The sequence below is a fragment of the Mesocricetus auratus genome, unplaced genomic scaffold (genome assembly GCF_017639785.1).
Source record: "Mesocricetus auratus isolate SY011 unplaced genomic scaffold, BCM_Maur_2.0 Super-Scaffold_100009, whole genome shotgun sequence".
Lineage (NCBI taxonomy): Eukaryota > Metazoa > Chordata > Mammalia > Rodentia > Cricetidae > Mesocricetus > Mesocricetus auratus.
Window position 1 is genome coordinate 1,924,436 of NW_024429193.1, and position 24,068 is coordinate 1,948,503.

A 24,068-nucleotide genomic window follows, 5' to 3' on the forward strand; every position below is an offset into this window, starting at 1 on the left:
ATCTTATGATCCAATAAAGCTTGCCTGAAGATCAAAGTGCAAAGCTAGCCACACTAGTTAGCCATAGAGGCCAGGAAGTGGTATACATCTTTAATCCCAGCACTTAGGAAAGAGGCAAATGGATCTGTTAATTTAAAGCCACCCTCAGCTACACAAAGAGGAAAAGAGAAACAGCTCACACAAAGGTGATCTCAGCACTTGAGATGCCTTTAATCCCTGTACTAGAGAGGAATATAAGGCAGGAGGAGACAGGAGTTCAGTGCAGTCTGAGGTTTGGTGGAGAGCAGGGCAGTCTGAGGAACAATATAGTCTAAGGAGTCTGGGGATGCAATCTGAGGAGTGGGTCGCCCTTTTGGTCTGAGCAAACTCTCCAGCGGCTGGCTGCGTTGCTTCTCTGATCTTCAGCTTTAACCCCAATATCTGATTCTTGAATTTTTATTGTTAAGAATAATTAGAATTAATGCTACCAAAAAAATAATAAATAAAAAACATCAGGCTGCAGAACCCTCCTTAGCTTCTATCAGAATCTGCAATAGTGGCTCTGAGTACCATGCAAGGAGAAACAGATTGTCAACAAGTACCCAATCATCTCTCCAACTGTGCCTAGATGGCCTTGTACTCACAGCTTGTTCTGAATTCCAGTGGAAACACGAAAAACTTAAAGACACTGATGAATGGCAATCATGTATCAGCTCCTGAGTAATTTTAGGAGCACACTGATATTCTAACTGACCACGGCGAGTGAGGCATGTAATATCCTGGTATTAGACATATACAAATGAAAATTGTGAGTACCCTGAGTTGTTGTCACCATGTTTGTTATGTTTGAAAGCACGATAAAGTGAACAGTCAGAAGCATAAACACTTAACAAAAACTATTATGAGCTTAGAAGTGAACATTCAATCAGAGCTTAAAATTTTCTAGTTTATTTCTAATGACCAACACTTGATGCTTGACTCACAGATTTTATTTACATTTGTCTACAGTATCATTTCCTTATGAAATGAACTAGTACAGCTCAATTAAACCAAATCAAATCATAATCATCTGAACTGTTTTGTAAACTCTATTAGCTAAATTTATAATCTTGTATTTGCCTAGTACAGCCCAAGTTTTAAATACAGAAAGCACAAGAACAAACCAAGGCTAACACGTCGGATCTAGAAGATCTGGGCAACTCAGAAAGTCGACTTTTGAGAAGTCTGAGGCACAATTACAAGAGAGTAAGAGTTCGTGTGCGACCTACAGTAAACGCAGTAAGGAAAACAAAGACAAAAAACACAAGGAAGCTTGTAAAAATATTATGAAAATACTTCTACATACGATATTTTGTTTTCGTCTTTAGACCAGTTGAGGTGAAAAACACTTTAAAATAAAAACATTTTGTTTGATCTGTCTACTAAACATCGTAGAATGCTTTGCTTATTGAAACCTCGGCAAATACTAAAGGAGGGGAGAAACAGGAAAAACAATTCTTGTAACAAGAAGCCCCAGCACAGCTGCAGGTTCCTTGTATACTTACCTTGCTTTGCTGCTGAAGAGACTGTTAAAGAGAAACCTTTTAACTTTAAACCAGAGAACAAAATGGATGTCAAGTGACCAGAATTTAATTTTAGAAATAAAACTCTGAAAGCATTTTAAGCCATATGTTTTTTTCTTTTTTCTTTAGGTGAGGAAAGAAACGACTCTGCTGAAACCATGCAGAAATAAGAATTGTTCTGCTACTTAGGCACCTACAGTGCTGAAAAATCAGACATCTCAAGGCCAGTGTTCACTTAAATCCATGTCGCTGTCAGCCTGTCACTGAGAAATTGGCTTCCAAAGCTTTCTTCAATTTGCTCATAAACTATGATTTAGTCTTTTTTAAAACCTTTATCAATCAAGTACAATATTTGGTAACTGGACTTAAAGGATATTCATATTTCTTAAACTTAGATAGACATATTGAAATAAGATGGATAACCTGCTCCTTCTGCAATTGTTAATATCCTCTTGCATCAAAAGTGGTGTAAAGCTGATAAGACAGATAATGACTCTAAGGCACCCTCAGAACAGAGAACTCAAAGTTCCCAGTTGTCAGCTTTGTGAACTGTAGTTAACGTCTGGTAAGAAATCACTGGCACAGGTAAACAACATTACCAGGTTACTACTTCTCCCATATGAACATGAACTGGCATTTCCATGTGTCTGAAGTCCAGGCAAGCCCAGGTAACCCTGTCTCTGTCAATAGGACATTTAGAAATGAAAAGGACAAGGTAACAAAGTACTTTGCTATAGCTGTTTTTAAACAAAGCAAATGATTGTAAATAATGAACACAGCATCTATCTGGGGAACAGTATGGCTTAAAATGCAATTTACTTTCAATTTCACAAATAAACACAGTTGTACTGTTTGGAAAAGCAATAAAGGCATGCACCTCTACTAGCAGATGTAGCACTTCTGACCAAATGAGACATCAATTTCCTAAAAAATATGCTTCATGCACTGTATTTAATGTTTTTTTAAAGATGTAAATTTTAATACATTATTTCTTTTTTGAACTTGAACGGGAACCAGAATGGGTTGATCCGGAAGACGACCTGTGGTGCCTGTAAGACACAAGAGAGCAGCACAATCTGTAAATAGTACCGACTGAGTGTCTGTTCCTAAGACTGCAAACACCAGAGAAGAGCAGAGCAAACACTAGGTACCTTGGTGCTGGCAGGAATAATTAAACCTAAGATGGCTTATATACACGTTTGGATGTGAGCCCAGAATTGGTGACTTTTAACTCAAAACTCTACAAGTTAAGAATAAAATCTCATTTCAAATATAGCCACCTCTCAATTATTCAAGGTAATGAAGGGAAAGCCTTGAAAAAAAAAGCTGGTAATCATATACATGTACAAGGAAGGCATATAACCCTGGTAAAGCGTGTGGCAATGTCAGCTGTACCACAGAGAGTACACCAGGTTTCTATGTAGCACAGCAAGGTTTCTGAGTGTATGAAAACATACATTCACAGCAATGAAGTTTTGAAGGTCTAAGTCACATAAGGTGACTGTAGAGTTAAAGTGCTAGATTCATGCAGCCAATATGAGTAAGTCAGTATCAACCTGGGCAAACTGGTGGTGTTCCGTAGGGGTTGGCCCTGGGCTCAGGGTTGTTTAATGTTTTCACCAATCACCTGGCTTATGGAATAGAGAACATGTGCATTAAGTTTGGATGACAACAAGCTGGGGGTGATATGTGGCTAAGGTAAAAATGTGCAGAAGTAGGAAGAAGGAACAGAATGAGTTTCACTCAAGTACAGAGCAACTGTCTTATAAAGAAACAATGACACAAAGAAGACTGGGGATAATTTTGAGCTTCAAGTGTCAAGGACATGTAATTCTGCAAGACCAGGAGTAACACAGTCCTACCCACTGAACCCAGATGTCAGCAGACTCTAAAGATCCTTTTCTTTCACAAGCTGAGAGGATATGGAAAATTTGCTACAAATCGTAATTAAGACATTCAGAACCAAGAGAAAATTAGTGAAACCGAGTAATCAAGTCTGTTGCAGAATAGGCTGACTATGCACTTAACTAGTGCACTCTAGATACAGGGACCCAGTGAAGGTCCTCTTTGAAGAGAAAAATGGATCCAGACTACAAGATGAAAAAGTACTAACTACAAGGAGTAATTTCCATGTAAAGGGCATAAAAGTCACTGCTATGGAAATGCACTTGCACGTATTTCTATAAGGACAGATTCCCAATGATCTTGCAAGTTAATCTTGGTTAGGTACCCTGGAAACACTACCATTTCAAGTATTTAATTTTAAAAAACAAACACAAGTAAATTATTTTTCAACATACAGCTTTTGGGTTTCAATTATTAAGAACACAAAAAACAACCGAGAGTTGGCTATAATAATGTACATGGAAATAAAAATTCAAACAAATTTTTTTCTAAAGTTATTAACAAGCTAAACAAAGTAATCTGATTTCTGAAGTTTAAAGATCAAAAATATAAAGAACAAAGCAGAAAGAAATCTAACCCTTGCCTAGAAAGACCATCTAATAAATCCACGTAAGAACACCCATTCTTATGCTACAGAAACCCAAACCTTTCGGGTGACCGTGATCTCGTTCGTCTTTTTTTGCGAACAGCAGGTGAAGAAGGTCTAGATCGACTCCTCTTCCTGTCTCTTTCAGGAGATGATGAAGAACTCGAGTAAGATCTTTTTCTTGGGGAGGAAGAGCCCCTGTGGGACCTGGAGCTGGATCTTCATTGATTGAGAGACAAAGTAGACGAGTCATTACGGGCAGAAGTGGAGACTGTCCAGTTCCCAAAAGCAAACAGGACTGTGACTACGAGGGTTTGTAAGAGGGAATACTTACTGCTTACTCAGCAGAAGACTTCTGGGTCAACCTTCAACATGTTCTATTTATGCACAACCATCTTTAAAAAGTTCTAAATATTTACCCCTTGGTAATTAAAAAGCAGCTTACTGAATTAAGACAGAATATTTTTATAATTGCTATAGCTTTGTAATTTAAAATATATACTTAGTGAAATCAAGAGTAGCTTCAATTCTGTGACTTTATGGTCAGAAATCGGATCCTTCCATTTGGGGTAAACCCATGTTACATAAAACCTGCTGAGAACAAGGACCTTAACTTCTCACAGGTAAGGTGTAACAGAGAACTGAGGGACACAGCCCAGAAAGACAGAGCACTATGAGGCTAAGTAGTCGAAGAAAATGGTAGCTTTAAAACTTGACTTGTGCTTATGTCTGTGCTATGAAGTATGAACTGGTGACATTCACAAGTTTTAGGTAGAAGTAAATGTAAAAATTTTTCAATGCAAATTTATCTTCATTTACCCATTTTGGTTGAAGGAATTTAGCTCAAACTTCCCAAAAAATTCACCTTTGGGCTTAAAATAAAATGAGAAAGCCCAAAAGGAGAATTCTTTGGAAAGTTGTAAGCAAATACAATGTTTGGGAAGGATATGAAAGCTTTTCTGTAAACCTCGGTCCTACAGTTCCCAAAGGGACCACACCAAGACTCAACGGTTGAGGTAGCACCAACATGTTAACACACATAAGAAAGCACCTTTGCTCTACTGTGCACTGGCTCAGTGAGTGCACGCATCACTCTTCTCCTCAGTGGGACTCAACGGTAGTTGCCCTCAAACGCTAGAATGGGCTCAAGAAAGTGAACCTTTCTCCAGAAGAGCTGTTAGGAAACTTCAATGTCAATTCCCACAAGTGGGATTTTAGAGGCTTTCGTATTAATGCTGCGTGCCTGCAGTGGACAACAATACAGTGACTTAACATAAAGGCAGCATATTTTGATGAAGTACAGAAAATTTTTCCAAGAAAGCAAAAAACTAGCGTTTCAATTGCTTCTTTACCAATCATTTTCCTTTGATATTTGACTAAACATAACTGAAATGTTCACAGCATGGCTTATATCACATTAACTAAGCTAACATCCTACTTGACTAAGTTCAAAGAGGGACGCTCATTACACAAATAATTCATAATATTCTTTAAAACCGGGGAGAATAGGTAATAGACACAGCACTCACTCACTAGAAACTGAGATAAAACTGGCAAAACTGTTTCTGTAAAGAGAAAATCTATTTTGAAGCTGCATATTGGACTGGTCTTCCTTTTAGCAATAATGCTCCATTTGTGTGTCAAATTGAATTAATGACTGCAAACATAATCTTAATACACTAGCTATCTGGTGAAGTAACTTGGCCTCACCTTCCTACGATACACGTCTTAGCCATGGAAATCTCTTGGCACACTGTGAATGGAAACATTTTGTGGTGAGATTAAGCTGAGGTAAGTGCATTAGTTCCCTGTGCTAAAGGAAAACTGACAAGGAGAAGCAGTCGTGAGGGAGGCTGTGGAGCCTTCTGAAGCCTTTAAGTACTCTCCTCTCTGCTTTACAGAGGGGCTACCTCATTCACCTTGATTTCGAACCACGGGATCTGGAATGTTCTCTGGAACCGGAGTGAGACCTGGACTGCGAGCTGGAAGAGCTTCGTGAACGGGACCTGGAACAACAGGGAAGCATTTTTTTTCCCTAGGACCACATTTTTTTAGCTCTGTGATATGAACACTGAAAGAAAGACATACATTAAAAGTGCATTTTTCACATAAGAAGGTGTCTGAATAGACACATTCAAGGTACACATTTTCCAAGCAAAAATTCTTAAAACAAGACTTCTTATAATAAAGATTAAGCTAAAAAAAAAAAAAAATCAGTGACAAATCCAATTAAACTGTCATCAGGCCCCCAGATAGTAAGCGAGTGAGCACCACCAAGACGATGTTACAGTTTTCATTTAAATTCTCCAGTGCTCTAACACTTTGATTTGCAAACCCCTATCTTCAGTGACCAGGAGGCAGGAAACACTAACTGTCGTTGCTTCCGATCTCTGGTGTCTACTCTTCACTTGTTCATCTTAGAGAATTAAAGATACAACAACCCTAGCAATGCTCATACATTAACTGCATTACTGACAAGAGTGTGGAAATACAACACATACATTCTGAAAGCCACAAATGACATTTTTGACACCATCTTTTGTTTGTCCCCACAAAGAGGGACTGCCATACTTTTATCTCAGAATTACTGGTTTTGTTTATTTTTTGTTTTGCTTTCGAGGAAAGGGAAGGACTAGGAATTGAGCCCAGAGCCCCATACATGCTAGACAAGGCTCTACCATTGAGGAATATTCTCCAGTCCTCAAAATTACGCTAAAAATTAGCACTGTTAGGCAACACATTTCATTCTTAAATGATAACTCTGAACCATACAATAGCACTATTTACTTTTCTATTATTAAATACGTGTTTAACACAACCACACATCCTGCTTTAATTCTTGGACACTTGAGAAGCTTAAGTATTCAATGGCTGGATTTGTTCTTTTATTCAGAAGAACAATACCAAAATAAATTATCAAAAATTGTGCAAGTGTCATTAGTGCCCAGATAGTCTCCAGTTAAGCCTCTAACATATGGAAATGAATATCTACTTGACAATGTCTGAATGAACATATGCTATCTACTTAAATACGTATCCCTTACACAGTGCTTTTGAACTTAAGTTACTCTAGTCAAAGCCAAGGAGTGACACAGAACAAGCAACTTCTAAGATCTGAAATACCTGAAAATACAGGACAGTATCTATAGGGTGCAAAGATATAGTCTAGCTAAGGTGACTTGACTCACATACAGGAGAAGGCTTACTTAGACAGTAAAATGAAGTGTATAGTAAAAAGTTAGATACTGACGTTTTGGCTGGTGTTACCCTTGGCCTGCACCCGTTTACCTGGACCTGGACCTTGAACTTGACAAGGAGGATGAGCGTGATGAAGACCTCGAGTGAGATGACCGAGACTTTGAGCGACTCCGTCTACTGGCTTTCTTTTTATTACTATCTTCTTCTTCACTGGCATCAAGATTATATTTTGAGAGATCAGCATCATCTTCATCCTCGTCCTAATAAAATTTTAATACTATTTAGACATTTACATATTAGTGATACCCACAAAAAGATGAATATTCATTATACTGGATATTATCAGATGGGTCTGTGACTAAATTTCAATGCAAACTTATTTTCAATTCTGGGGTTCACCTACTAAACTCCTTTGATAGAAAAGACTTGAGAACCAGGCAGACAGCTCAGACAAGGTCCTAGAAGCTACCCCACTGGCTCTCAGAACATATACCAAACTGTCAGCAATTTTTAATTTTGTCTGGAGTCCTTGGTCCACCACCTGCAGCCTTAGTTTGGAACACTATTTTCTGTTCTCTGTTACAATAACCACTTGCCTCGTTCTGTGCCCCTAACACTTCAACGTGCTAGCACTCACCGCACTGAAAAACGGGCAACAGCTTTTACACGAGCTTGGCTTAGAAGATTAACAGATAATAAATACATACCATTTGTTTGTTTCTTTACTTTTTCTTTTTCTTTTTTTTTTGGTTTTTTGAGACAGGGTTTTTCGGTACTGCTTTGGAGGCTGTCCTGGAACTGGCTCTGTAGACCAGGCTGGTCTGGAACTCAGAGATCTGCCTGACTCTGCCTCCTGAGTGCTGGGATTAAAGGTGTGCACCACCAATGCCTGGCTACCATTTGTTTCTTAAAACACTTACATCCCAGGAATATGGTGGCTCACAATGAGTAAAAGCTGTCCCCCTCATCCCCTGCCCCACCCCCATCGTGAGACAGTGTCTATAATGGTTCAGGTGTCAAAAGCTTGTTGTGCTCCAGACAGTTCCAGTATGAGTAAGTGGAGTGAGGACAGAGTCAAGGGACATTACCTCATCCAGTTTATATTTAGACAGATCTTCATCCTCATCCTCTTCTTCTCCCTCTGATTCTTTGTCTTCAACTTCCTTCAATATAGATGCAGGACCAACTGCCTTCCCCCTGTATTTCTTCTTTTTACGTCCAAACTAGGGAAAAAAAAAAAGATCTCTTTAAACTGAAAAACATGATAATCATTTTACTTTCTAAAACTATTTGTGCCGTGTGGAAAGGCAGATGTTGAAATTTGAGCTTGTAATCCCTGTACTTGTAGGTGGAGGATCCCTTGCTGTTCAGTCAATCTAGTAAAGATCACAGAGGAAGACACCCAGTATCAATCTACAGTTTTTACAGATGCACACGTAAGGGCACATATACCTTTACTAAGGCACACTTACACGCGTGCACGCACACACAAAAGCTCTTCTGAATTCCAGGTTGTCATTTCTCTAACTTAAAACATAGTTTATACACAGCCATTGAGAGCTTACCTCATCATACTCTCCATCAGATTCTTCTCTTTCTATATATTCAACATTTTCTCTTTCATTAAAACCACCTCCATATCCTTTAGAAAGAAGACATAAATCACTGTAACAACTTAAATAACAAATTATGCTCACACTATTCCCAACCGACAGAAAATGAAAATCTAACCAATGGTGGTTACTTATGTAACAAATAATAACTAATCTCTGACAAGTTAAAAATCACAATGGAGAACAAGTCAGATCTATTTTAGTTGTGAAGCTTCAGCAGTACTCACTGATCTTTTCAATTTAAGAATTACCCATGACAGGTCATTCATGGAAAAAATAAGCACAACATGTTCTCTTCTGCTATGACAAAGTTTTAGAAGGACATCCCTCTCCATTTATAATTCTTCTAGAACTGGGTTCATAGGAAACAGGATTAAACTTATATTTATCTGAAAGCACAGACCTTGAAGGTAGGGTTAAAATGAACAAGGGTCCAAGAAGCATGGAACTGAGGGGCACACCCTAATGTGGGCAGCATTAATCACAAGACACAAAACTCTTCAAGAGGCCAGGTCATATGGGGAATCACAAATTCAGTTGGGGTACAATGAATGTGACAATTATTCAATAATGTAAAATTAAGTAGCTTTATAGGTAGGTCAAAAACACCAGAGCTGGAGACACAGTTTGGGTATTTCAGTGCATCTATTGCAATTCAAGACTTTGGCTTTAGAATATGCAGAAAACAAAGGAAAGAGAGAGGGCCCAAGGAAGATATCTTGAGAATCCAAATACCAGTGGGAAGGTAGAATACAGAGCACAGGGAGAGCCACAGCACTGAGGAAGGAGACAAATACGGTGGCGAGTGCAGAAGGCAGAGCTGCCTCTGGGAGTTAAGAGGTAGAATTCCAGGAACAAAAACACAAACTAACTAGAATGTTACAGAATAAGGGTCTTACACATAGAATTAAAAACAAACAAACAAACAAAATAGGGAAGAAGAGATGGAAAGACTTGATCCAAAAGATTGCTCTACCACTAGGCCTCTGATCTCCAGAAACCAAACAGGGACAGTGGTGTTCAATTAGCGTGAAAAGGGAAACACTTTTTATCAACTTAAGAGTGTCTCATGCACTGTCTGTGACACAATCACATTTCAAGGAGATAATGATTGGTTGCTCACCAGCAACATATAGTAGTCAACAATTACCAAACACCATCCATACAATCACTAGGCTTTGGGACCCAAAGAAGCCCAATAGCTGACACAAGAGTTTACATTTGAGAGAACCAAATGTTCTCACAAAAGGCACCACATACTTGAGTCACATGACATGGAGCTATCAAGCTGGTACTAACCTGAAAGTTTTATCCTTACTGGCTAATTTAATTTCATAGTGCTACAAGGTTCTATGCACATTATCAAAGGAAGAAAACTAATCAACAGTCTTTACTCAGCTGCAAACCCTACTAGTCATAACAAGAGGTCTTTCCAGATATGTTCATTGGTGCAACAGCAACACAATGTTATGGGGATAACCAACCATGTTCTGATTAGATTTAAAGCTTTCTCCAGAAGACAAGACTCAAGCATGGTACCAATTAGTAGAGAAAAAAAAGTCTCATGGTTTGGAAGGTCACAGGCTCTGGGAAAAGCCTGACACAATGATCCTGCTATATGAACACAGTTAAGAGATACATGTCGATAGTAGATGGAGATTAATACAGAAGCCAACAGGATGTCAATGTGCAGGAAACATGTGGAGTGTTCCCCTCTGAGTGGCACACCCACAGTGATCATCAACAGGGGATGGCAAGATTATAAACTCTAAAGGGAGTAGAGTATACTAGAGTAAAACAGTTACTTGGTGGACCTAACCGCACAGTTGGAACATGAACTCACAGTGACTGTGTACACAACACTTTCACAATATCAAGTTGCCAAAGTTCCGAGTTCTGGCAAGGACTGGGGAGGGGCTCCTAAAATCCCACCCCAACTTGGATGTTACCTGCAATTGTATAAGCTGCATGCCCACGAGTCCTACCCATGATCCATTAGATGTATGGCCCAATACCCACACAGCCAGCACTAATGGTAGTCAGTCGTTTTAAAAGGAAAGAGAGCACAAGAGATCGAGGAAAGAAAAGTAGGGTTACAAGAGGAACTGGAGGCGAGGGAATGTCTGGCCCATGAATCTGATCAAAACATAGAGCCACATGTGAGATTATTGAAGAGTACAAAGAAAATGCAAACAAAACCCCAACAACAACAAAAACAACTTACAGTTTTAAGCTTTGTAATTTATAGTTTTAAAGTTTTTCTGATAATTTTAAAATGTGGCTACGTTTAGAATGGTTTTTAGATTTTTACAGGATGCCTGTCAAGGCATCCTTTATCTAGCTGTCACTCCAGGACACATGCTATCGCTGTACCATCAGCAACTGTCACAGGTCTGAGCGGGGAGGGAGGCAGACAAATGCTAGGGACAGGGCTGTCTCACACTACTCCATACCCGATACCGTCAAATAAAAGATCTTTGTTTAGTGTAAGGTGTGGTGATACCAGCACACAGGAGGATGAGGCAGAAGGGGAGAGGTGAAAAGGCCATTCCTGGTTATTCATCAATCTTACCTGTTCTTTCTTCTAACTTAGCATACTTGGGAGTATTACACATGTTACACTCCGATCTCCTGGCCCAATTCACATTACTGCAACTACAATTGTAAAAAACAAACAAACAAACAAACAAAACATCAAATCAGAAGGCCCCCAAACATTGAAAAAATATTAACATTCGAAATTTTTTGGAAAATTAGTACAAAGCAGTGTTCATTAAGAAGAAATGTAAATTAAAAAACAAAACAAGACACTGCTCTAGAGAACACAGATTCCCAGAACAGCCTGAACTATTTATGTAGATGGAGAACAGAATCTATTCAATATAAATAATACTTTGAGAAGTGACATGACTAGAGATTCTGCTACTTAGGGGAGAAATACTACTTTAATTAAAGGTTCCATTATTTATCACCTCTACCTCAAAAGAGTATGGTCTTACCTTTTAAATACAGCTTCTGCTCTCGCTCCCCTCTGAGGACTCCTTCGCAGCACTAAATCCTGTGACTCATGTTTGTTGCTAAACAGTTTCCCAGTACAGATTCAAGGTCTATCTACAAGACCAGAGCTTTAGCTAAAATGCTTTTCTTACCTGGTACTCTTTCACACAGTACAGTATATATTTATCTATATACTATAAAACGTGGAGACTGGGAAAATCAACACAAAATGAAATCTAAACAAGAAGCATTTTTTTCATGGGAGGCAATGTATGCTTCTCAAGTTACTTTCATATTATAAAAGAGGCAAAAAACAGCAACAAAAAAAGCACGATTACTTAGTAACAGGAAGCAGACCACATGCTACCTTCAGTGTTCCTCATCCCTTTGGTTATCAGCTCAGGAACAATCTACCACAGCAACAGTTGGTCATACCCCTAAAATGCAACTTACAATTCCCTTTCCACTATACTCAGACCACGACCAATAAGCTTTTGGCTAATTAGTAAGAGTTCCCTCATTAATGCGTGGAGACTGGAGTGTGTTTACGGCATCGACAGTCAGCAATCCGAAGCACCTACGTTTTGCACTGCCAGTCATTCGCACTGAATAAGCCCCGGCTCTTCTCCGCCAGCGTCTTTCCTATTTCTGTGCCCCCAGCTTTCATCATCTTGGCTTCGGTTGTTTTCTCTGAAAACAGACACACAACACAGCATAAGTCCTGGGAAGAAACGGCCTACACATACACAAGTAGAGAGAATTGTCCATAAGCACTCACCTCGACCGCATCTATTACAGCTCGTTCTCCTAGCAAAGTTCACATTCCCACACCTGAAAATAAAGAGAAGCCTTTAAACCGTTCTCACTACGCCCTGGAACACGGGACAAGCTGGCCCCATCACATTAATATCAACAAGCTGACCCCATCTCATTAATATCAGGACCATCCGAGAGAGACATCACAGTAAAAATCTCAATCTCATATTCACAACTGTGGTAGCCATTTCAGGGTTCACACCTTTCTATCTTCAGACTAGCATGTGTCATCAGTTACATTAAATTCCCTTGTTCCAAAGAGGCAGACATTAAAAAAGAACACCAAATTAACTCGGTGAAAGCTCTGAGGAGTTTCAGAAAAAGACCAAAATCCTAGGGATGGGTCCACCTGGAGTAGGGCTCCAGAGAACGGATGAAATGTCTTTTTAGAGGTAGGATGTGTGATGATAAGAAAAAAGATCGGCCATATTAACTAAAAATATAAATAGTAAGCCAGGCAGTATTGGCGCATGCCTTTAATCCCAATAACTCGGGAGGCAGAGGCAGGCAGATCTCTGTGAGTTCAAGGCCAGCCTGGTCTGAAGCAATACGGAGAAACCCTGTCTCGAACCCCCCCCCAAAATACATATAGTAAAAAGAAGTTTGACTATTATGTTTATCAAACATAAAAACACAGCAAAAACAAGAAACCACACCACAACCAATAAAGTCAAACCGTAAATGACCTTGGTGTTTACCTGTTAAAGCCTGTAAGATGCTCCAAACAGCATTTAGTGTTTAAATTAAAAAAGAAAAACTAGCCATCACCCGATTTTCAAAAGTGAATGAGATAAACAAGTCAACAGAATACAACTTTTAGGTTGCCTTTCTCTGTTACAAAATGCACAAGACCCAAATAACACTGAAAATACGTTCTGTAACAATGTCGCCAACGTTTATGTTTGCAGAACTAACGTTTTTTTTTTCTTTCTGCCAATGAGTTGAGGCGCACAGGCCTTCGGACGGAAGCGTCCTCCCGAAATATCCAGGGTGGGTTTCCAGCTCAGATCGTGTTGGGAGTTTCACCCAGGTCCCAATCGTGACAGTCCAGGAGGACCTCTCTCGGTTCAGCTCTGCTTAGCCAGCCAGCTGCGGCCAGATGGTTACCCACCAGGTGAGTGCGACCGACATCATTTCCTTGCTATCAGCACACGACACCACCACCACCCAGGGTATTTTAGAAATGCCCAGGGCCAGAGAGCAATGCCTTTTCCTAGCAGAGGTGCTTCCGAAATGCTCACTGCATGAGGGCAATGTCTTTTTTTTCCTTGCTCACGGCCAGCGAGCGATACCTTTTCCTAGCAAAGATGCTGCCGAAATGCTCACTGCATTCGAGCAACGTCTTTTTTTTTTTTTTTCCAGCAGAGGTGCTTCCGAAATCGGACACTCGCTCGCTCGGCAGGCAGCAGGCGGGAGGGACTGGCAGTGCCAGCCAACCCGGGCTTCCTCCTCCAGCAGTTCGGGCTCTGGCTCTCGGATGAGAGCACGAGCCGGTGCATATCGCTGGCTTCATTCTTCTTCTTGTTTACTTATTGATTGACTTATTTGCTTGTTTGTTTGAAACACGGACACCCGGGTACCCAGTAGGATGCCCACCGGCTGAAGCCACGTCCGCGCCCGGGGGAGGGGGGGCGGAGAGAGAGGGAGGGAGGCTCACAGCCTCCGGGAAAGGAGGAAAAGCCCCAAGTCACTGGGGAGGGAGGAAAAAGGTCAGCAGGCCCCGGAAGCACGGCGGCGGACCCGCGTTAGCGCCTCGGAGCAGAGCCGGGCGAGCCGAGCCCCGCGCCGGTGGTGGTGGGGGTCACGTGCGAGCCGCCCGCGACCGCTCAAGGCCGCCGGCGTCCGCCCCGCCGTCCCCGCCCGCCCGCCCGCCACAAAGGCCGCAGCCCCGGAGCCCTCCCGAGGGCCCCGCGCCGCCGCTCCCCGTCCTCCCCGCGCCGCGCTCTCACTTCTTGTCCGGGCAGATCCAGTCGCCGTCGCTGACGCGGAAATTCTTGGTCGACATCTCGGGACGCCAGCAGCAGCACCGCCGCCCGCAGCGACGTCCCCGACCGGAGCCGCGCAAGGGGGCGGGGGGGAAGGGGGGGGAGAAGGGGGGGTCCTCGCGCCGGGGCTGTCCGCGCGCCCGCCGGACCCGCCCTCCGCTGTGGGGGCCTGGGTGTTGGAGGAGGGGCGGTGGCGGAGGAGGGACGGACCGGCGAAGGCCTCCCGGACTCGCGAGCCCGGCCCGGCGCCCGAGAGCCCGAGCGCTCGGACCCCGGTGCGGCCTCACCGCGTTCCCGAGCAGGCGCCGCTGGGACAGCCCGGCCCGGCCGCCATCAGAGCCTTTCCCCCCCCTCCTCCTCCCCCCGGCAGGCCGAAGGACCCCACGGCGACGCGCTTCCGTTTCTTTTTCTGCTTCCGGGAGGTGGGTGGGCGGGACGGCGAGGGTGGCGGAGGCGGAAGTGACTCGGCGGTGCTGGGAGACGTGGGCTCCGGCGATGCCTAGGGTTGCCTGGGGCGAGCGATAAGGTGGGCGGTGCGAGCCTTTGGGAGGAGAGAACTTGGTTTCGAGGTTTTTGTTTCCTTCTTCTTCTTATTATTTTTTGCATGGAGTGTGTGAGACTGAAGCCCGGGTTTTCCCGGGATGTCACTTCCTCGTCCAGGCCGACCTGGGACCTGTCAATCTTCTGTAGGACCCGCCCACACGCCGGGCTTTGAAGAACTCAGGGTCCCACCGTTGGCGCCCCGGATTTAGATAGTTTTCCTCGTGTAGCCAGGCTGCTTATTGTTTGGGATAGGAGAGTCACATCAATAAAGGTGCCTTCTTTGGGATGCTGTTTTAAAAAAATTAGCCTTGTTAGTAAGTGATGTGTGTAAGATAGGTGATAAGTGTCAGATAGCTCCTTTGCACCAGGGAGCTCTATCCACGGGTTTTAGAAATAGGACATTGTCAGCAGTGATACAATGTACTGGTGTCTGCTGATTCCAAACCCACTACCTTTCTCCAGGTTTAACGCTGGCCCTTACTCCGAATTTATTCTCTTGCCTTTTAAAAGGATGCAGTCCATGTGCCATACGCTTATTTTTTTTTAAGTGTGAAATAGGGATGATTTGTTTTTAGTTCAGCAGGGTTTCAAAGTTTGCAGGTAGTTGCGTGTAGCTTAGCCTTTATTTCAGTTACACGTACTGCTACCAGTCCTTTCTTGTGACAGTTAAGTCCCAAACCTCCACACTTTGTTGCTGGGATCAACACTCTTGTGAACCTTTTTTTTTTCCTCTCTCTCTTTTATTTTTCGAGGCACGGTTTCTCTGTGGCTTTGGAGCCTGCCCTGGAACTAGAACTTGTAGACCAGGCTTGTCTCGAACTCACAGAGAGCTGCCTGCCTCTGCCTCTCAAGTGCTGGGATTAAACGGGTGTGCCATCCCCGACCAGGTCCATTTGAACATTCTTACAGTCAACCCCCAACTCCCATGTTTTGCCATTGTGGCCAGCACACATGTGAACATTCTTAATGCATTGAAGTTCTGCCATTTACACGAGAGAGATTTTTTTTCTAGCATATAGCTCAGACCTACGGGGGGGGGGGGGAATCATTAAACTACGCTTTGGTTTTAATGTCTAACACCTTTGACAATTGCAGTATCATGGTCATCTCAGTTGGAAACCGTTGGTTATATTTTGTTTTGATAGTTGTTCACATCTTCCCAGTTATTTTGTATTGTATAATCATTGTGTTCCCACCCCCACCCCCGGATTTTCATCCTGGATAATGTGGAATTTTTATTTTCTTTTAGCAAGCAATCCTTGGGTTGGCATCACAGGCTCAGTCCTTCCTGTGAGCACTGGTTCTGTATCAGTCGCGTCCTCTGAGTTATTTCCTGTGCCTTAAAAAAAATTTTTTTATGTGTATGAATGCTGTCCTCATGAATGTTTGTCCACCACCCGCACGCTGGGTGCCCTCAGGTCGGGAGTAGGTGTGGATCCCCTGGAACTGGAGTTACAGACGGTTGTGAGCCACCACGTGGGTTCTGGGAATCAAACTTGAGACCTCTGGATGAGCAGCCAGTGCTCTTAACCACTGAGCCTGTCTCTTCAGCTCCTGCTGTGATGCTGTCTTGAGTCTGTCCTGTATGTAAATACTTAGATTGTTCTGGTACCTTAGCAGTAGCTTTCATTGCAGCTCATAACATGAATCATTTCCATCCTGCTGTGATTTGTTCTGTACACAGTCAGTTGAGATGTGAGCACAGAACTTGAGTGGGTTCAAACTGGATTTGGAGGACACACGTCTCCAATTTTTCCTTTTTCTTAGATTCCTCTCACATCCTCTGTCTCCCAGCGTTGCTTTTCCTGATCCTCTCTGTGCTAAATACGAGGTTTCCCTTGAAGTTTTGGCAGCTTGTGAAAGCTTTTGACTAGGGCCCTAACCTAGGGTGAGGTGGTAAGGTACAATAGAAAGGTGTGGGATTCCACCCCACCACTCTGCCCGCACAGAGAGACTTCCTTTCCTCGCTGTTATGTAGAAATATAATTTCTCCCATACCCTTGCTCTTTGGGTGGGAGTAGAGCTGCGAAACAATGTAGTATTTCCTTACAAACTGGTAGCGCACAGATGTATCTCTCCCCAGTTCATTTGACTAGAAAAAAAATGGTTAAAATTAATTATTATCGGTTGGGCTGTTCCTACAGATTTACTAGCTGCCCATCCAGCTATGAGAGAAAAATGGCAACACAAAATGAAGCAACCATCAACAAACCCATACCATTAAGTTTTGGTCTCTGCTGCAATTTGCCCATTTTTATTTCCTTCTTGGTGCCCACCCACAGATAAGGAAGGGCTTTGTGCCTCTTATCCAAGTTTTCCTTGTGTTCAACAGGAAAGAGAATTGACAGTGAGCCTTCCCCATCCACTGTTGCTGCAAGTCGGTGTGGAGAGCTGCGCCACACAGCGCCTCAAAGATGGCGCCGGCTTCCGCATTCCACCATCCCGACGGTGAGTGCACTCGGTAATAAACAACTCCTTATTTGGCCTGCTCCCATCCCGCCGGGGTCACGCCATCGTCATCAGATTGCTTATGCATTCTGGTGAGCCTATGGCTTGCGCACACGTGGCTGCTCAGGGTTGGCTGGCCTCGGCTATTTTAGGGAGCAGGAGGGGTTTCTTCCGTGGCTGCCTCCACGTTGTTCATCAAGGTCCTGAATAAACCACTTGTGAGAAGGATTCCTGAGTCGCGTCTTCCTTGCTGGTCGAGGTGGTCGTGACAAGTCGGGAAATTACAAATTAAAACCATAATGTGGCGCTAATACCCATCCATCAAAGTGAACAAAGAAAAGCTCAGGCAATCCCAGGAGTTGGAGGATGACTAGAGTCCTCATGGACTGTAGGCAATGTGTCCCTTCACATGGCTTGACTTAAACTATTTTGTTTTCATCATAGTGAAAATATGATACCTAGGAGACTTCACGGGTTAAACTGTAAACTTTTCCTACTCTAATGATATTTGGTATACTTGAGATTCTGGGTAGTAACAGTGGGATAGCATGAGGGTGAAGGACTTGTACCCTACAGTGTACAGTGTCATTAAGCTATGGCACTCAGTCAGACAGGTATATTCAGTGTGTTTTCAGCTTACAATAAAATTGTCATAGGGCATTTTCAATCCAGTGATCTTCATGTAACCCCAGAGCAAGTCAAGTAGCATTTCCCGCCCCCCTCTGGAAAATACTTGTCAGACTACTAAATCTAAACTAATGCAAACACTATGACCCTAAAACTCCTAAGGGTATTCCCTAAGCCCTACAAGTGTTCCTATTGAAGATGTGTATAATAGCGTCCATAACTTCATTACTCATGATGCTCCCAGTTGGAGGCTTCCCGACTTTTATCAATGGTAGCCAGGGTAAAGAAATAATCACATAATTCTTTAGTGGAATACAATATGCAACAGTAAGAGTGACTTTGAAGCCACACTGAACATTGTGAATGTCACCCACAAACACAGTATTGAACTGAGAAATGCAGACACAAAATGGAAACGTCTATACCGTTCCACTAACGTAAGTTTAATAAGTTCAGAATTAGTCTCCTTTACTTGGTACCACTGAGAATTGGAAGGAGATAGTGATTGGAGCTAGTAAAATGACATGCAGTTACTATAATAAAGGAGTAACTCTAGCTGGTAAAGTTTCTGGGAGAGTCAAATCAGCAGGAAAGTGGAGGCAGATTTTTCTGCCCCTCCTGTCAGCTCCCAAATCATGACACAGCGACTTATTAATTATAAGAGCTCAGCTGATAGGTTAGGCTTGTTACTAACCAGCTCTTACAATGAAAATAACCTTTTAGTCTCATGGACTTACTACCTTTACTCTGTTCTGTGCTCATGCTGCTTCCTTTCCATATGGCTGACAACTCCCCGTTTCATCTTCCTACTGTCCTGTGTATGCCTGAAAACCCTGCCCAGCTATTTGCCATTTAGCGTTTTATGAAACCAACCAGGATGACACATCCTCACAGTGTACAAAGAGATTATTTCACAACAGAAGAGTTCTTCACAGCGAGTCTGGGGTAGGATAAGCACAATTTAAGAGTATGTCTGCCAATAACCTCAACAAGTAAGTTCAAAAACCACAGGTGACTTTTCAGGGAAGAACATCCCTAGAGTAGAGAGTGAATTTCTTTCTGTTAAGCAAGAAAAGAAAAACCCAACTACCCATTATTTTTTATTCTAATCCTTTGATTAGTATTTTGTTCCATCTCCTGGGTACACTTAACCTATCATGGTGAACATTCAAAGTGAATTACTCATGCAAATTAACTCTTGTACATGAAGCCATATTTATGGATGGATAAGTAATCATGCAGACAAGCACATCTTTGTCCCTAAGAGGTTATTCAGGTATGCTAGACAGATTTGAGTTTCTGAAGTTACATATTAAAAAAAATCTGTCTGCAGCTACTCTGATAGGGCTCTCTCTACTTGCCAAGAACCAACATCAGAATATATGCTTTAATCCCTGCCCCAAAGCCAAACCAAAACAGACAAAAAAATAAAAATAAAGGGGGTTATGGAGAAGTGTGTTGTGAAGATTGGTCTTATGGAATTCTGGGCAGGAGCATAGCTCAGGTATGGAAAAGGACTAAAAGGAGCTCCTGTGTGCCAGCAGTACATTTACTTAAGACCAACTGCTTCCATCCTTAGATCACAAGATGCTCAGAGGTTTAGACAACTGCTTCCATCCTTAGTTCACAAGATGCTCAGAGGCTATAACACAGTTCTTAGACCCAAGCAAGCAGGCTCTTAGCTTGGTGTGGCCCCAGCTGTGCTTTGGAAAACTAACCTTGTAGAGATCACAGTCTTGTGTGTTTTGGGCCACTCTAAACCTAGTCCTGTGTGGTCCTATGTGATAGCAATCCTGGTGTCTTTCATTACCCTCTGGTGGTAGTGATGGGGCACTCAGGTTTCAAGGGTCTCAGGATACTTTCTTGTTGTGTATGGGTTCAACAAATGTTTCGTAAGAGCTCCGGGGCTATATTCTGTGAGGTGAACTAGGGGTACATGGCCATGCTAGTCCCTGGAGTGAGGCTTGATTAATCCTCCACTGACGAGAATAGTATTTTTTTTTAAATGGGATCATACAAGTCTGGACCACTGAAGTGATGCCGATTGACTGATTAAAGAGTGACATATTGAAAAGTATACTGGGAAACTACACACTGCTGATCTTTGGACCCGAAGTCAACGTTGTGAAGCTGTGTGTGAATTCTCCCCCTTTCAGCCATATCTTGTTTGCTTTTAATTGACACAGTGTCTCCCTGCTCTCCTGGGTGGTTAAAAGTCTTGCTGAAATGACGGGCATTGCTTACCTCCATAAGAGAGTGCACCATCACCTACTTAGGACCCCCCCACACACCTGTTTTTACTGCTGGTAACTATGGGGAGAGGCGGGCTTCCTTTTGGTATTGCAGGGTTCAGATTCCAGAGCTGCCATGATTAAGGCCCAGAAGGGTCGGAAGAAGATGTGGATGGAAGATGGGTTGCCTTGTTAATGTAGATGCTGCACATTCTATAGATGCTAACCCATGCCAACAATCACTTACATGTTTGTGTATTTTTCCGGGTGACGCTTGCGTTTGTGGTCCTCTTCCACAAATACAGTGACAGTGTTTTGAATGCCGTCGGAAAGTGGCTCACAGACGGCACAGTGGATGTTGTGGGATAATAGGCACTGAACAGATGGCCATCAAAGAATCCAAGAGGCAAAGTATCTATGCTGTTTAACTAAAAGAGACTGCGGAGAGTATGTCCTGTGAATAACAGCGCCACCACCTTCGCCTTGCAGAGAGAGCTATGAAATTAACCAGGAATGGTATCTCTGTGACCAAAACAACAACAGCAAAAACAAAAACAAACAAACAAAAAACAGGTCGCTTGTCGCCAACAACAAATAGAATAGCCATGCAACACAATGTCCTTGCCCCAAATACTTAATCAGCAAGTTGCTACACCTCAGGTGGGTCCATAACTTCTTCTTTTTTTTTTTTTTTTTTTTTTTTTTTGGTTTTTCGAGACAGGGTTTCTCTGTATTGTTTTGGAGGCTACGGTCCAGCCCAGCCTCGAACTCACAGAGATCCGCCTGCCTCTGCCTCCCGAGTGCTGGGATTAAAGGCGTGCGCCACCACCGCCCGGCGGGTCCATAACTTCTAATTACTTCTATAATCAAATTGTTAGATCTCCTCCGTAGTCACCTCCAAATGTTTTGGATGTCCTCACAGCATTGGTGGGTAAGGTGCTTCTGTAAAGCAGACCTCACTCCTCTTTCATTCAGAACCCCCACCCCGGGCAATATCCTTCCCATGACTTTGTATTTCTAAAGGTTCCAGTTGTTCTGGTTTGTCTCTGTGTGCACCTGTGACCCAGATGGTTATGCCAGGTATTCAGGGCCATGACGACTGCTGGGTGGTGCCATTTGGGAAAAATCATAACGGTAGCCCGTTTCATTCATTCATTCATGTGTGCGGAATAGCTACTTAACACAAAATTAGCAGCCCCAAAGTTATACTCCCACAGCTTCCGTGACTGGGGAGGCTGGGAGAGGCTTAGTCGGCTTTTCTGTCTCACCATGCCGCTATCAAGCCGGCGGCGTTACTGTAGAGCCAGGGGCCAGCAGCGATCTCGTGCTTCCTGCCCCATGTTGGGCTCCAGGTGATGCATTTATCTAATTATTCTTTATCAGTAAAAAAAAAAAATTGGGAGTCAGATAATGGGGTAAGATCAGAGAAGCAGCGGAGCAGCCACCAGTGATTTCCTACCTCTTCCGTTCCTTCCCTCAAAAAGGGTGGAGATCCTCTTTAAGCCCCACCTACTGATCGTCAGTCCTCCAAAAATCTATGCGTAATTGTGGTCAGTTAGTGGCTAGCTCCGCCCTCTGGATTCAAAACAAACTTTATCGTCAGAACTCAATCAAAATATTACACAACAGTGTGGATTTGTAGTTGCAACCCCAACTGAAGCTTAGAATCTTCTTTTGAGCTATTCTGGTTATTGGTTTTATACAACTCAGTCCTTGAGTATTGAGTTCATTGCTTTTTGTTGTTGTTGTTGTTTGTTTGTTTGTTTTCCAGCAGATATTGGCCAGGGTTCTCTTCGCAACTCCTAGAGCTGGACCTCGGACGAGCATCATATGGCCCTCTGAAAGCATGGAGCTCATTGCTCCGAAGCCAACAGGCGAGCTTCTCCCAATTCTTCTGCTGCTGCTGTTGCAGCTGCTTACAACAGCTATCATCGTTGCTAGAGTCTTGTATTCAATGTGACGCCATAGGCAAAGTGATTCTACTACTTCAGTTACATTACACACCCTAATAAAAGGCGGGGCACCCCGATACAGTCCCAAGCCACCAGGAGTCTCGGGAGCCATTTTTAGGTCTCACCAACCCTGGTTCTTGAACGGGTAACCGCTGCCAGCGCATGAAACTCGGTCTTTGGCATTCTCTTGAGAACGGCCACTGGTTTATTAGTGTACTTAGAAAGCATAGAATCTGCATTGACACTCAACGCCTCACAGACTTCAAAGATCCATCTCCGAGCATATTTTGTCACACTGAGTTTTCCTGACAATTTAAGATAAACGTGCTGCAAGAAATGATCAACCTGTGCGTTTGGTGTAATTTATAATTGACGTTTCAGAAGGTCAGCCATACTGGAATGCACACACACACACACACACACACACACACACACACACACATACACACACGCAGCATACTACAATTCATAACTCCTCAGCGGAACCGCTCTTCCTCGTTCCGTAGGAATCCACTGGTGGAATTTATCTGGCAGCTGGCGTTTCAGAGTCCTTTATAAATTAATTATAGTATTTACTAGCCATGTGGAGGTGAAGAAATCTAATTAGGTCAAGGAGGCTGGCCCCACTGGTCACAGAAAAGCTGGGGGAGGTGTCAGCTGAGGACCCCTGGTGTACCCTCTTGAGTGCATGCTGGGGGAGGGGGCGGGGAGTGGAACACCAAGAAAGGATACATAAAAATTTACAGTAAAAATCACAGTTTTTATGAAAATGACAAAAATCAAAAAAGTCTTTTAGCTCACTAAGGTCTTCTCAGGCATTCCATCCTGGATGTAGGATGCCGAAAACATGGTCATTCATGGATTTGCTCCCTTTTGTCAGTGAACACACAGAGCCAGGTGTTGTAGGTAAAGGGGATCCTATCGGGATCCTAAAGGAGTGCAAAGGTAAGAAACACATCTGTGAAAGTGTGAGAGAAGAACCGGGTGTTAGGCAGACTAAAGTGATGTTGCTCCATCACAAGCATAAAGCCCATCAAATGAGCTTTATCTCTTAAGGGTTTGGGTCACTAAGAACACAGTAGGAGTGAGCCTCCGGCACCTACCCTGGAGGCTTTGCCTGAGACTGTGTTATCATGCTGTGCCCTTTTCCTGTTATGCTTTCACTGTTCTCCTTCAAATATTTTTGTTGTTGTTGCTTTATTAAAGACCCTTGAACACTCATTCACAGTGATGCAAATAGCCATGTTTAGCACTTACATTCCTATAAGGGGTTGCTTAATTCACCAGAAATAAAATCGGGGCGTCAAAAACCTCAAAATTAACCGGGGCCTGGTAGTAAATGGAAGTGAATGGCTAAGGACCCCCCAGTAAGACACTAGGTAGTGAGGGAGATTGTGACAACCTGACAATAAATGCTGTTACAGCCAGGAAAAAGTGCCAGCTGGGCTAAGACATCCCAATCCAAGAACAGGGGACAGCGTGAAAAAACCTGCACACAGCACTCTTCCTTCACCTGACTCTGTCAGGGAGTCTCTGGCCAGCATCCCCTTGGCTCACTGTCTCACGGGCCCCAGTGTCTGGCCTGCTAGTTGTTTTTTTCATGTGCAGTAATCTGAGAGCATCAGA

At 43.0% G+C, this 24,068-nt stretch overlaps 1 protein-coding gene and 1 long non-coding RNA gene across 5 annotated transcripts; one reads left to right on the forward strand and one right to left on the reverse strand.

Annotated features, from left to right (window-relative positions):
- Positions 1-911: 911 nt before the first annotated feature.
- Positions 912-14,966, reverse strand: Zranb2 (zinc finger RANBP2-type containing 2). Of its 4 annotated transcripts, XM_021234939.2 has the most exons (11): positions 14,606-14,962; positions 12,619-12,671; positions 12,422-12,530; positions 11,416-11,498; positions 8,796-8,872; positions 8,319-8,453; positions 7,321-7,490; positions 5,952-6,038; positions 4,093-4,251; positions 3,098-3,172; positions 912-2,590 (listed from the first exon to the last, which is right to left on the reverse strand). In XM_021234939.2, the coding sequence occupies exons 1-10, from the start codon at positions 14,659-14,661 to the stop codon at positions 3,139-3,141; spliced, it is 963 nt and encodes a 320-aa protein (XP_021090598.1). In that variant the 5' UTR covers positions 14,662-14,962; the 3' UTR covers positions 912-2,590; positions 3,098-3,138. The 4 variants fall into 4 exon arrangements, 3 of the variants coding, with proteins under 3 accessions (XP_021090598.1, XP_021090597.1, XP_021090596.1); XM_021234938.2 differs by having other exon boundaries at positions 912-3,172; XM_021234937.2 differs by lacking the exon at positions 3,098-3,172 and having other exon boundaries at positions 14,606-14,960.
- Positions 14,967-15,077: 111 nt separating this feature from the next.
- Positions 15,078-22,782, forward strand: LOC121142261. Its single transcript, XR_005879237.1, has 3 exons — positions 15,078-15,167; positions 17,517-17,632; positions 22,265-22,782. It is a non-coding gene; the product is annotated as an uncharacterized LOC121142261 (long non-coding RNA).
- The last annotated feature ends 1,286 nt before the right edge of the window (positions 22,783-24,068 follow it).

Coding starts and splice junctions, on each gene's coding strand:
- Zranb2 (XM_021234937.2), bottom strand. CDS start 14,661: ATGTCGACCAAGAATTTCCGCGTCAGCGACGGCGACTGGATCTGCCCG. Junction 12,531..12,618: donor CTGTAATAGATGCGGTCGAG/GTGAGTGCTTAT, acceptor GTCTGTTTTCAG/AGAAAACAACCGAAGCCAAG. Junction 4,252..5,951: donor TCCCGTGGTTCGAAATCAAG/GTGAATGAGGTA, acceptor CAATCAATGAAG/ATCCAGCTCCAGGTCCCACA.